Source organism: Salmo salar, chromosome ssa01 (genome assembly GCF_905237065.1).
Source record: "Salmo salar chromosome ssa01, Ssal_v3.1, whole genome shotgun sequence".
NCBI classification, from domain to species: domain Eukaryota; kingdom Metazoa; phylum Chordata; class Actinopteri; order Salmoniformes; family Salmonidae; genus Salmo; species Salmo salar.
The window spans coordinates 147,673,279-147,685,768 of NC_059442.1; the positions used below are offsets into that span (position 1 = coordinate 147,673,279).

Sequence of the window (12,490 nt, forward strand, 5' to 3'; positions counted from 1 at the left end):
GGTTGAATTTATGTTTGAAATTCACTGCTTGACTGAGGGACAGATAATTGTCTGAGTGGAGTACAGAGATGAGGTAGTCATTCAAAAATCATGTTAAACACTATTTTTGCAAACAGAATGAGTCCATGCAATTTATTATGTGACTTTTAAGCACATTTTTACTCCTGAACCTATTTAGGCTTGCAATAACTAACATTTCTGAAAACATAATTCCACTTTGCCAGTGTGTAGGCCAGTGACACAAAATCTCAATTTAATCCATAATTATTTGAGGCTGTAACACAACAACATTTGGAAAAATCAAGGGGTGTGATTACTTTCTGAAGGGACTGTATGGTATATTAGAACATTATAATGAAAATCAAGCTGTAAACTCCATTCTTCTCACAACCTTGCTCAACTTTCAAAGTGTCGTAAAAAAATTATTTGGATTGTATAATTCACATTGGGTCCTGCCCTTGCAGAAATGTCCCTGTGCAGAAAAGTTTCCTCCTTTCGAAAAATGGATAGGATTATTTTATTTATAATGTGTCCATTCCATGCTCACTCACACACTCTCTGTGCAGAATTCAACAAATATAGGATTGAATAAGTACCTAGAGCGGAGCGGACGCAGGCTATAAAATCTGTTTTATGTTGCATGTTAACATGCTAATACAAATCAAACATTGGCTCATCATAAAGCCAGGCCATTGCATTTCTAGTGCTCATTGCCTGACTGTGTTTCACTTGATCTGTATGGCATTTCAATGTCCTTATTATGAAGCACATGATGACTAAAGCCACTGAGGGCAGCCAATGACAAGCGTATACGAAACCTCTCACAGCAACTTAAAACTAAATAATTTGTAAATAATAAAATCTATGTGTTATTCCATCCAAAGGACAAAGGATAATTAACAATTCGAGGGAAACGTGAGCATACCAATGATGGGATGTATAAGCTACCGATCCTATCCAGTAGATCCAGTTGTGAGAAATTGTGCCCGTGGTCATCCAGGATTCTGTAAGCCCAGTAGATAGGAGTGTGTCTTTGCCTGTGCAGAACAGCCACATACACACATCTCCTACTGTAGCACTTGCAGACGTGGTCCGTTCTGCTTTTCATCAGCTTCAAACCATCCGGGGCCTGTCCGTTGAGTAGAAGGCTCCTACAAGAACCTAAACTGGTATTGCCTGTTGGCCAGCCCCCCTGGCCAGATGGGTATAGGGCAAAGACAACCAAAGACACTGGTATCCACCACAGCCTCATTGTGCCAAATAGAAGTGCTCCAAGGCATCCAAAAGCTCCAGAGAAGGGTATCAAGAGCTTATCTTTGTTGAATGTTATACCTTTCACTTTGAATATGCACACAATGGGTGTGTCTCAAAATGCATACTACCGTGCTCCGAGCATGCAAATTGAAGCATGGGAGGGTCGGAGTACGAGGCCAAATAAAAGTATGCGAAATGGAGCATGGAAGGCGTTTCTCGAATACATGCTCCGTTTGTACATATTTTGAAGCATGCATCGATGCAAGCTTCAACGGTAAGTATGAAAATAAATATGACGCAACCACATTTTCTTGAAATCAACGGCGGCCATTACTTGAGCTGAAGCGAGAGAAAATACACTCCTTCGGGAATGAAATGTTGCCTGTTCACATCTCATATGTTGCCTGACTACAATATTTTATCTTGATACATTAATAAATGCATTCTGTGTTCATTTTGGCATGGTTACCTGCCTACAATACCCACTGTAGTGTACGTAGGTACAGTAACAAGCCCACAGTAAGTCAATAGAGCTAACTGGCTAGCTACTACTGTTATCTAGCCTGATAGCCTTGAAGAATTATTAGCTAGCTTCTAGCCATCATCGATCCACTTTTCATTTTCCATGTGTTTTGTCTTGTTTTTCCTCACATCTGGTTTCAATTCCCTCAATCATTTGGTTGTGTATTTAACCCTCTGTTCCCCCCATGTCTTTGTGTGGGATTGTTTATTGTCAGTGCTTGTGCACATGTTGATTGGTGCGCGACGGGTTTTTGTACCCAAATGTCTTTTATTTTTATGCTGTGGGTTTTGCTATTAAACTGCTCCGGCTATTACCAAGTTCTGCTCTCCTGCATCTGACTTCCCTACCACCGATTACGCACCCCTTACACCCACAAATTGTTTAACACTTTTTTGCTTACTATATGATTCCATATGTGTTATTTCATAGTTTTGATGTCTTCACTATTATTCTACAATGAAGAAAATAGTAAAAATAAGAAAACCCTTGAAATGGTAAGTGTGTCCAAACTTTTGACTGGTACTGTATATATATAAATATTGTCCCCTATCTCTAACCACATCACTATTATTATCATTATTATTATTTATTTATTCATTTATTATTATTACTGTTATTGTTGATGTCATTATCTCACTTCACTTTAGCAACAGTAGCTTTTTCATTAATGCTTACAAAGCTTATCTGAATCTGAATTTGTAAAGGCCTGGATGTTTCAAGTTCAATGATTGGTTAGCTGGTATTAGAGGATTTCTAATGAATCCTTAGAAAAAGTAACCTTCACTTTTAGCTGCCATAAGACAACGGAAAGCCTTTTATGTGTTATTGTGAAGCTCCTGTTCCGAAAGCCTTTTGGTTGAGGAATGATGCTGAAGTTCTCTTGGGAAGTTATCAAAATGTATCATTCTACAGTAAGCAGGACAAACTTTTGTGTATCAGAAGTTTAAGTGAGGCATAATTCCTTCAACCACCCAAAATGAAAGACTTCTAGATAGATTGAGTATGTTTGAGACAATGACAGTCTCAATGAGTGCCTGTGATGGGCCTGAGCTCTCAATGAAGCTACTGCACTTCAATGGGATAAGATAAGCCGCGACGAGGCGCTGCACAGGGTAGAATAAAATGCAAATATTATTTTGCATTGATGGTGAGAGAAGGCCATGCATTATCACATCTACCAGTATATAACTCTGCCCAAGCTTCATTACACCTTAACAAAGTCCAACTTTAAAAAGACACAGTTAGAAAGAGTATTTCCAAGACTTGTTAGGATCTTTAGGAATACATTGAAAATGTCATTCTCATTAAAGGATAATTTCACCCCAAAATGATATTTTGGTATTTGTTTCATCAGACTATTGTTGATATAGTCCAAAAATGTTTTGCATGTCATCAAGTTTTCAAGATATATAACTTTCAAAATACAGAAATACAGCTGATATGATGCATTTTGCATAATAACCTTACAAAAGGCAGCATCATACCGGCTGTATTTCATTTTTTCTTTAAAGTTATATACAGTATCTTGACAACTTGATTTTCTCTAAGTGAATATCTTGGCTGAACTATGGTAGGATAGGAGGTATGATGGAGTGGAAGGAGAGGAGAGTGAAAGGTAAGTGGAGTGAGTGTGTCAGCAGCAGAAAGAGATGGCTGTGAAACCATGCATGTCCCACTGCAATTGACACAACCCTTTCAGAGAAACACTAAGGAGACAATCAAATGGTCTGAAAGGTTTCTGTCTGTCCTGGAACAGTGTTCAAGCACACATTGGCTCCACGTCATTTCGCCGCTTCGGAGTGGATCTGCCCTCAAGGGACAATAAGAGGGCAGTCTGGGCAGATGATGACAGAGATTTTACGTTTATTTATTTTATTTTTTTATTTAACCTTTATTTAATTAGGCTGACATTTATTTACATTGACTGACAAGGAATAGGGAGTGGTCCAGAATGCATGTGTTTTTTGTCTATTGACTATTATTATTCTTGTTTAGTTACAGACTATGCATTTTTGTAAAAAAAAGAGTTTAATTTTCGAAGTAAAAGTTGTTGGGTTTTGACTTTTGAATTTTTACTGGGCCCTGTACGTGTGAAGGAAATTGTTAACAACCAGCACTTGACCATATCAGGTGTGCATTTTTCTTACTTGAGTTAATAAGTGTTGTGTCATTGGTGTGATGATATTTGCATACCATCAGAGGACTTTGGACCAAGTCAGAATGATAGCCTCGCTGTCTGACCAGCACCATCCCTACATAAGTGTTCTTCAGCGTTTCAACAACTCAGCAACTCTCACACTTCAAACTATTACAGATCAAGGTAAGTCTGATATCCCTGAAATAACACAGAAAAGATGTTAGCATGGTAAGAAGTTACAACAGCTTAAATCATTGATAAATATGGTAAATATGGTGAAGGTATCTTAGCATAAATTGAGGGAAGATGTATTTATATATCTTTCAAAAGTACAAAGAAGGTGACATGAGGTTTCCAAAGATTGATGAAGACAATTAAAATGAACAGATGGCACAGATTAGCTGAGAGATGTCAGATATTGTCCTGTCCCAGATGATACAAGGACATGCTGACGTCAACAGAACATTCTCTAATAAGACCTCAACAAAAGAAGAGGTCTTATTTTGACTTTTCCTGTCAACATCAAATGCCATCATGCTCCCATTTTGCCCTTTCAAAGGTGAGACGAGGACAGAGCAAAGAATTTTAGAAATCTAAGGATAATGACAAGTAAGGAAAGGAGAGGTGAGGAGTGACTCAGTGGGAGACCATTTAACTCTCAGATCTCCCTTTGTCTCGACCGAGAGGGAGGGAGTCCTTCCCCTGGAGAAGAGGAGAGGAAGAAATGACTTTCATTTCATCTCACAGTTCCTCTCATCAGACACAGGGAAAGTGTGACCCATGGTTGAATCTTTCCTGTGCTAGTCAGTGAATTATTGTCAAACGGTCCACATCAAGTCAGTTTAGGGAGAGTCACTTTTGAGGATTCCACTACCGTTAAGTAAAGAGGCCATTTGAGTGGGTGTCACGACAGTATTTGTTGACATTTAACATGTCATGAGGACATAAAGTTGTCATATTATACGAGAGCTCTTCGCCAGAGAAAGAAAAATGAAAAATATATAATTCTATTACAGGCTGTAGCCAACAACAGGGGCCTGTTAAATTGAGTGCAACGTTACAACACGTTCAGATAGAAATGTATGGTGCAGAACAATTACAATTGCCAATCATGTAGAATAGGGATTTGAGTCAGTTCTATTCATTGTATTTCTATCTAGAACACTCTGAACATATTACATTAATGAACACACCCCTGGCCTACTCTAACTGCTCCTATCACTCCTCTCTACAGCTGACCAACAGTCGCAGAATGGGGAACACCAACACTGCCAGCCACCTCAACAACCAGAGCAAGATGAACATCCGCGCTTTCCTGTCTAATGCCAAGCTAGAGATCGACGCCTTCATCGTCTCCAACGCTGCCGCTGGCAGCAGTGACACCATGACCAAGCTGCAGCAGCAGCCCGGTGGCAAGAAGTTCAACTTCAGGAAAGACGTGCAGTGTGTCCGTGTGCTGGCCTTGCAGAGTCAAGAGCTGCCCTGGGTTGATAACACATTTATCTCCGTCTTTGTGGAGGACGAGAACGATGAAAACATATGTTCCAGACAGATTGTTCAGTGCATGGCTTTGTCCTCTCCTGTGTCTTTCATCTTATATGATGTATAGCTATAGCAATGATTGATCCCATTGAAACTGTACTCTTTGGTTAATATCATTAGAAGGTGCTCTGACCAGTTCCGACATTGGCCATTGTCTGGCATTCATTAAGGTGGTTTCCCTGATTTTGAATCTGTTCATTTTGAACAAACATGCCATTGAAAAAGAAGGCTTTTCAAATATGTCATACCAACACAGAACACACCACAAAACACCTCACAAATGTGAAAATGCACATTTGTACCTGAACATTTGAATGTTAACTCATCTTTCAGAGAAATGTAACCAAAACTATGTCACTTCTTTAGGGACTTTGGTATCATTGACAGCTTCTGAAAAACCTGTATTCTTCTGTATCCTTCAAGTGAAACTGTTATATGACTACATGCTCTTGGGGAATTCTTCAGTGGATGAGCAATGAGCACTGTGCTCTTCGTTATTGGGTAGTGAAAGAATGTTTTGCATGTCTCTATATTGTCTCCCAGTTAAAGCGTGTCATGTTACCCCTGTGTGATAGGCCTTATGTTCCTTCTATGGTCGTCTGTTCCAGCTCAAATCAGAGAGTTACGCTCTCCTCTGTCTAACCTTCTCCATGGTCCAGCTCTGTGGCAATTCAGATTACATGGTTTAACTCATTCACACTGACGCCTTTGTGATGCTGAGCCTTTGATCAACAATGACTAGACAGAAAACAGATATTATGAAAAATGTTTTTCAATGACATCCAACATTTGTTTTCCTTGACTTACAAATAGCTTGTTTAGGAAAGAGGAAGCACTTACAAAGTGGTGATCTCCAAGAGTTAGGGGAGGGAAAAGACAGGCAAATTCAATCTTAATTAGTAAGGATCTCAGACACAGATTTAAAGGGAATGTTCCTGCAGTGGATGACAAACGAGCAAGGAGCTTTAATGTGTGTTTCTCTGTAACACTGGGGTCTGGCTGATAAAACATTTGTGAGAACAGAGAAGGAAGGAAAAAAACAAAAACAACGGCAAAGAACAATTTCATCAAAGTAGGTAAGTGATGATAGGGGAAATAAAACTTTCCCTCAATAGTACTACTAAATAAAATGTTTATAATTTCATTAAGCTTTAACCCTGTTTTATGCTGTTTAAGCTGTTATGTCATGCTTATTATGTGCTTATACATAATCTTTGCTTTTTCAAGATAAAGTTAATGGTAATCGTTATCCATCTCTCTCTCTATCTCTCGCTCTCACTGTCTCGCTCTCATTCGCGCTCTCTCTCTCTTTCTCTCTCTCTCTCTCACTGACTCTCTCCCACTGACTCTCTCTCTCGCTTACTCTCTCTCTCTCTCTCTCTCTCTCTCTCTCTCTCTCTCTTTCTCTCTATCTCACTCTCTCTGACTCTCTCTCTCTCTCTGACACACACACAACCCCCTCACAAACACAAACACACACACACACACACACACACAGACAGACATGATCTCCTCCTCAGTGTTGTTCTATGGGATCTACGTGCTGTGCCTGTGTCTGGGACTGCTGTGTGTGGTGTTTGTCAGTTACTGGAACATCGAGTGGCGTGGTGGCTTTGCCTGGGATGCGTCCTTTCTGCAGTTCAACTGGCATCCCGTACTCATGGTGACTGGCCTGGTAGTCCTCTATGGGAACGGTGGGTCACAATAATGATTATGATAATGACCATAATACATCTCATTCAATCACCAGTATTTCATATTTTCATTTAATGGAAAATCTCAGAGTGCTTCATACTGTGTGGACAAAAGCAAGAAATGATGGAAATTATAGCAGGGCAGATTGTAAATTAGAAAACTGTGAGGACAGACGCTGGGAGACGAGAAGTAAGTACAGGGAGTGAATATTTAATAAATACCAGACATGAAACAAAACACGGACCGCGTCTGGACAAGGGGAACATAATGACATTAATGCTGACACTGGGATCAAACTGACTAATAGACAGATATGAAGGGGGCAATCAATAAAGTGATGGAGTCCAGGTGAGTCCAATGAAGCGCTGATGTGCATAACGATGGTGACAGGTGTGTGATGATGGGCCGCCTGGCGCCCTCGAGCGCCAGAGAGGAGGAGCGGGAGCAGGCGTGACAGAAACAAACCTCAGTTTGGAAAAGTTGTATATTGTTTTCTCCTTTGAGGGTTTTCTCTCTAAAAACTTGTTTGAATTTGGTTTCTTTCAATTACTTAGGTGTGTACTTGATTCCACTGTTTCTATTGTGTCAGGCAAGCTAAATCAAACGCGTCTAAAGTAATTGAAAGAAAATAAAGAGACCTGGCCTTCTATTTGGATCCAGGTCAGGTATCATCTCCACAAAGTCACAAAGCCAAGATAATAAAGGCTTTTTAAACTACACCAAAAAACGAAATACTTCCAACAGGAGCTCTTTGACCAACCTGTCAATTTGGTCTTAGAGCATTTCGTATTATTCTGTACATAATTCCAGGACACTCCATTTAGTATGCTAGCTGGCTAACGTTAGCTAGGCTAGGGGTTAGGGTTAAGGTTAGGTTTAAGTTTAGGAATTAGGTTAAAGGGTTAAGGTTAGGGTTAGGGGAAGGTTTAAGGTTAAGGTTAGGGGAAGGGATAGCTAAAAGGGTTAAAGTTAGGGTTAGGGAAAGGGTTAGCTAACATGCTAAGTAGTTTCAAAGTAGCTAAAAAGTAATAAGTAGTTGAAAAGTTGCTAAATAGCTAAATTGCTACAGTTGTCCGTGATGAGATTGAAACTCACAATCTTTGGATTGATAGATGTTCGCGTCATACGCCCACTCATCCATCCTACTTTAGTTTTTGCCTTAAGTAATCATCTGTCTTACCTAACCATACCAAACGTAACATATTATACTCATTTTAGTTAGGCTTGCCATTGTAATGGGCGTCGTATAGAGGGGACCAAGGCGCAGCGTGTTGAGTGGTCATAATTGTATTTGAATGAAAACGAACACTTTGACAAAAGAAACAAAATGACAGCCAACAGTTCTGTCAGGTTACATTAACGAAACAGAAAACAACTACCCACACAAACCAGGTGGAAAAAGGCTGCCTAAGTATGGCTTCCAATCAGAGACAACGATAGACAGCTGCCTCTGATTGGAAACCATACCCGGCCAAAACATAGAACCAAAACACATAGAATGCCCACCCCCTATCACACCCTGACCTAACTAAACAGAGAAAAAACAGCTCTCTTAGGTCAGAGCGTGACAGCCATATCAAAAGGGATTGAATACTTATTGACTCAAGACATTTCAGCTTTTTGTTTTGTATTAATTTCCAAACATTTCTAGAAACGTAATTTCACTTTGACAGTACGGGTTATTGTGTGTAGGTCAGTTACACAAAATCAAAATGTAATACATTTTGAATTCAGGTTGTAACACAATTTTCTGTGGAAAAAGTCAAGGGGTGTGAATTCTTTCTGAAGGCACCATTTGTGCCATGGCACCAATGATTACCAACCTCCATTTCACCAATCTTCAGTCTCCCTACATCCCCATGTCACTTAGTATACATTAAACAATTAATACACTATACTCTTCCCAAGTCCCCCCACTCCCAATCAGTCTTGCTGTATTTACTTTATTAGTGACCTTCAACTGACCTTGCACTGTAGTGTTCCTCAATGATGTGACTGTGTACCAGTACATTACTTTAAGTGTCCATATAGGTCTTGGAGTGGTTATAAATACTAAGTGGTTATAAACTGTATGGAATAACATGTGGGAGGGGTCATGTTACATGTGGTAGGACAGGCTAGTGCACCCAGAAGAGACAAACACAGAGCGGAGATAATACATCCCACCATCTGGGAAAGGCTGATCTAAAAGTCTTCCCTCTTTCTGTGTGTGTGTGTGTCTGTGTGTTGTCTGAAGCGGCTATCCTATACCGCATCCCCTTTACCTGGAGTCAGAGGAAGCAACACTGGAAGCTGGTGCACGCTTCTCTGATGCTGTCCTCCCTGTTCCTGTCCATCCTTGGGCTGTGTGCTGTGTTTGACTTCCACACAGGCTACCACATCCCCAACCTGTATTCCCTCCACAGCTGGGTGGGCATCTGCACCGTAGTCCTGTTCACAGTCCAGGTAGGAGGAGGAGACGTTGAGCAGGGACCAGGGTTTTTTCCCTGACCCATGTGAACTGACCAGGGAAAACTCTGGGCTCTTAGTAACTCAGAGTTTTTCATGTTCAGGTCATATGACCCTAATAAAAAAAACATTCATGTACCTGTGCTCAAGGTTGAAATTGCACATTGGGCAACATTTCTACCTCAAGCTCATTTAATGCAACCCATCTTGCTCAACCCTTTTCCTTCCCTTCTCATTGGTCAGTGGGTCCTTGGCCTGGTTGGTTTCCTGTCTCCCTGCTCTCCCCTCGGGTTCCGTAAGCTCCTGAAACCAGTTCACGCCTGGATGGGCATGGCCATCTTTATCCTCAGCCTGGCCTCCTCTCTCTCTGGCATCAACGAAAAACTGCTCCTTGCTCTGTGAGTGACCAAAAATGCTGATCCTCCACCAATATCAACTAACTACATTGGTCCAACAATCTCCACAATGATTTTCTGTATAAAGGCCTATGTGACATTGAAAAGCTTTAGGCTACATGAAATATTCACAATTATGGATAAATTAAAGAACTTTACATTTTACAGAACAAAATTAGGTTTGACAACTTATAAGAGCTTAAAAGCAATTTCATTGTAGTATTTCCTTAGCCTTGGTGCACCAAAACTCTTGACATTGACAAAAGAGTTGGCCACAGAAACAGATTGGTTCCCAGGTTAGCCTTTCCCTTTAACTACAGTGACTCCATGAGAGGAGATGTCATTAATTTGAGGGTTTATCTCTCTATTCAGCGACGGCAACAGCAACAGCACCGCAGCCTATTCCTCACATCCTGCAGAGGCCTTGTTTGCTAACTTCCTGGGTGTCCTGATCGTGGCCTTTGGATTGGTGGTCCTTGGAATCCTGTCCAACCAGAGGTGGAATAGGCTGGAGCCAGAGCAGGAGAGCTCTAGAGTGAGTATGGTGCTGTCAGCAGTAAAGTCCTAGACTAAATGACAGCCTGTTTCTGGATTAGCCAGGTTATCGGGTGTGTTCCAGATTATCGGACCTTTACAATACCTGGACAGGTATTTATTATCTATAGGAACCACATCAACATGATATAATGATTGATTCTATAATCTGTACAGACCTGCACAGAAAATGTGAATCTGGAATGCACCTATTGTGACAATGACAAAGGATTTGTGCAGTTCATGGCAAAATTCAGTCTGCATTTTTCAAAGGACACAAACAGACCTTGCTGGCTTTTGTAATTGAGACTGAGCTTAGTAGACCCTTGGCTTTGCCTTTGAGACTGAGCTAAATGCTTGCCAATGTTGGCCCCCCATCCATGTAATCTTATTCATTATGTTCACCGATCCTAGATCATCACTCCAACTCTGAGATGCTTTATGAATACCGGCCCTGATGCTTTTTTATTAGGTGTAGCCTACTGTGCTTGGAATTATAGTTGTCATTTTTATGCTTTCACTCCAGTCATTGCTTCCGGAGGACAACTGAAGAAGTAGAAGACCTTGGTGTCCTATTCTTCTCCCTGCCCTTTTCTATTTTTGGATAATGGATCAATTGGAGACAAAGAACACTGATGTTCCCTCCTGTGTCTCAGAATACCAGCTGTGGTAGTAGTTACACGTGACATGATGACTGACATGCAATGTTTTTACTCTATACTGTCTATAGTATATGGGAGACAATGTGCATTAAAGCCTTATTGTGTGGTATAAGCCCTATAGAAAATGTTGTGGTCATACACACATCCTTAAAAACATAGGTGTTGGGCTAAAAAAGAATACTAGTATAGAACAATAATTCACCACTTTATTGACAACGTTTTGATCCAAAACTAATTTTCGTCAGGTAAAACAAACAAAGTGAGTGCTCACATCCCAAAATATGCACATTTCACCTCATATGACCATTGCCGACATGACGCATGGTGGGTGCAAAAACAATTTGTGTGTCTCTAATAATGTAATAACTATCACATGTCAGGTAAGACCCAGATGCAGACAACGTCGAAGTAACAACAGTTTATTAATAGAACAGGGCAGGCAAAAGGCAGGCAGAGGTTGGTAATCCAGATAGGTGAGGCAAAGGCACAGGACGGTAGGCAGGCTCAGGGCAGGCAGAATAGTCAACACCGGTATAAATACACAGGGGATAATGGGGAAGATGGGTGACACCTGGAGGTGGTGGAGACAGTCACAAGACAGGTGAAACAGATCAGGGTGTGACAAATAACAATGAGATGGGTACAGGTAGTCGTTCCAGAAAATAATATATATTTACAAAATGGCTAAGTAGGTGACCTGGAAGGCAAGACTAATCAAAGTGACATATTCATGTAGGAAATGGTCTATAGGCCCTATACCATACAATTATTAGACTGTACTACTGCATAGTCCATTCTTAAAAGCTCTCTTAGGGCTCGGATGCCACTAGCGGGATCAAAATCGACAACATCCGGTGAAGCTGGAGCGCGCCAAATTCAAATTACAAAATTGTAATATTAAACATTCATGAACATACAAGTGTCTTACATCATTTAAAAGCTTAACTTGTTGTTAATCCAACCGCGTTGTCAGATTTAAAAAAGGCTCTACGGCGAAAGCATACCATGCGATGATCTGAGGACAGCGCCCCACATCAAAATACTTTTTCAACCAGCACCGGCTTGACAAAAATCTCAAATAGCGATAAAATAAATAACTTACCTTTGAAGATCTTCCTCTGTTTGCAATCCCAAGGGCCCAGCTACACAATGAATGTTCATTTTGTTCGATAAAGTCCTTCTTTATATCTAAAAAGTCAGTTTAGTTGGTGCCATTGATTTCAGTAATCCACTCCTTCAACATGCATACAAAGAAATCCAAAAAGCTACCGGTAAACTTCATCCAAACAAGTCAAACAAC

The 12,490-nt window shown here is 40.5% G+C and overlaps 1 protein-coding gene across 1 annotated transcript; it reads left to right on the forward strand.

The window, feature by feature from the left end:
- The first annotated feature begins 6,883 nt into the window (after window positions 1-6,883).
- On the forward strand, window positions 6,884-12,185 carry LOC123725563 (lysosomal membrane ascorbate-dependent ferrireductase CYB561A3). The gene is made up of 5 exons (XM_045691839.1): window positions 6,884-7,150; window positions 9,388-9,596; window positions 9,843-9,997; window positions 10,367-10,529; window positions 11,055-12,185. The coding sequence occupies exons 1-5, from the start codon at window positions 6,961-6,963 to the stop codon at window positions 11,076-11,078; spliced, it is 741 nt and encodes a 246-aa protein (XP_045547795.1). The 5' UTR covers window positions 6,884-6,960; the 3' UTR covers window positions 11,079-12,185.
- The last annotated feature ends 305 nt before the right edge of the window (window positions 12,186-12,490 follow it).

Bases quoted from the DNA above. Each gene is read 5' to 3' on its own strand.
- LOC123725563 (XM_045691839.1), top strand. From the start codon at position 6,961: ATGATCTCCTCCTCAGTGTTGTTCTATGGGATCTACGTGCTGTGCCTG. The intron at 7,151-9,387 runs GTGGGTCACAAT...TGTTGTCTGAAG, and splicing joins GGTAGTCCTCTATGGGAACG to CGGCTATCCTATACCGCATC. The intron at 9,998-10,366 runs GTGAGTGACCAA...CTCTCTATTCAG, and splicing joins GAAAAACTGCTCCTTGCTCT to CGACGGCAACAGCAACAGCA.